This window comes from Lactuca serriola, chromosome 8, assembly GCF_051521515.1.
Source record: "Lactuca serriola cultivar US96UC23 chromosome 8, Lser_US96UC23_V15, whole genome shotgun sequence".
Taxonomy (NCBI): domain Eukaryota; kingdom Viridiplantae; phylum Streptophyta; class Magnoliopsida; order Asterales; family Asteraceae; genus Lactuca; species Lactuca serriola.
In genome coordinates, this window is record NC_136415.1 from 177,253,851 (window position 1) to 177,255,213 (window position 1,363).

Below are 1,363 nucleotides of genomic sequence, written 5' to 3' on the forward strand. Positions count from 1 at the left end.
GTTTTGAGATATGTTTTTTCAATCTGCATGGTGTACTCGCCGAGTGCAGGTAAGGTACTCGACGAGTTGGTAGCTGAATTCACGGATTCTACTTTTTCTTCACATGGACTCGACGAGTAGATCGGGCCTACTCGGCGAGTAGATGTTTCAGATTGCTTCACTAGTTCTTCATATTCAGTTTCTTCCAGCAACCTCTCGATCTCCATTAGGTCTTTTTCCTCATCAAATTCTTCATCAAAAAATGGTGGTCTTGCTGGGATCTTCATCTTCACATTCTTCCATCAATTCATTAAGCATGTCAATCGAGAACGCCATGTCATCACTATTCCTTGCATGCTTGATAGCTTGATCCACCCCAAAAGTAACCGAATCATCTCCTACCCGCAAAGTAAGCTTCGAATCTCTCATGTCTACTATAGCACTTGCCGTGTTGAGGAAGGGTCTTCCAAGGATGATTGGGACTTGAGGATCCACCTCCATGTCTAGAATTATGAAATCAGTGGGAAATACAAAGTTGTCCACCTTGACCAATAAGTCTTCACAAATTCCTCTTGGAAAAGTGACTGTATTGTTTGTTAAGTGAATCGCCATACGAATTGGTCTCGGTTCTGGGAGATCCAGCTTCTTGAAGAATGAATAAGGCATTAAATTCACACTTGCTCCTGAATCAGCCAAAGCATGAGTGGTAGCCAAGTTGCCAAATTGGCAAGGCAAAGTTAAGCTTCCCGGGTCACCCTTCTTCTTTGGTAGATTGTTTAGCATGGCAGCTGAGTAATTCTCATTAAGTACCACCTTTTTCACTTCCTCCATCTTCCTTCTATTGGTGAGAAGTTCCTTAAGGAATTTCGCATATTTTGGCATTTGTGCGACAGCTTCAATGAAGGGTATGTTGATTTGAAGAGCTTTAATGTGATCAAGAAACTTCTGGTACTCTTTTTCCTGTTTTTCTCTCTTAGCTCGGGCTGGATATGGCATTGGAGGCTGAAAGGGCTTTTCAGGGATCTAATTTTTCGGATTTGGCAGTGGACTCGTCGAGTCCATATTCTGGACTCGGCGAGTAGGCTTTGCACATTGAAGGTTTTGACTTTTGTCTTGAGTTTCTTCATCTTCCTTCTGCATTTCAATTGGTGCTTCATTCTGAATAGGGGCAAGAGGGGTGATTATCTTCCCACTTCTTGTTGTGACTATGTTTATGTGTGTGCCTCGTGGGTTGTTTTCGGTTTTACTAGGAAGTTCGCTCGGTGATCTTTGGTTTAATTGTTGAGCAAGTTGCCTGTAATGACGTAAATTTTCAAAACAAAATTTTCATTTCTTAAAAACATGTTTTCATCCAAAACAAGTCATAAAGATCCAATGTATCATA

At 41.4% G+C, this 1,363-nt stretch overlaps 1 protein-coding gene across 1 annotated transcript; it reads right to left on the bottom strand.

Annotated features, from left to right (window-relative positions):
* Positions 1-234: 234 nt before the first annotated feature.
* Positions 235-975, bottom strand: LOC145067640 (uncharacterized). The gene has a single exon (XM_079014733.1). The coding sequence runs from the start codon at positions 973-975 to the stop codon at positions 235-237; it is 741 nt and encodes a 246-aa protein (XP_078870859.1).
* Between the last annotated feature and the right edge of the window lie 388 nt (positions 976-1,363).

What these genes read in the sequence shown, in the direction of transcription:
- LOC145067640 (XM_079014733.1), bottom strand. Translation starts at nt 975, where the DNA reads ATGCCATATCCAGCCCGAGCTAAGAGAGAAAAACAGGAAAAAGAGTAC.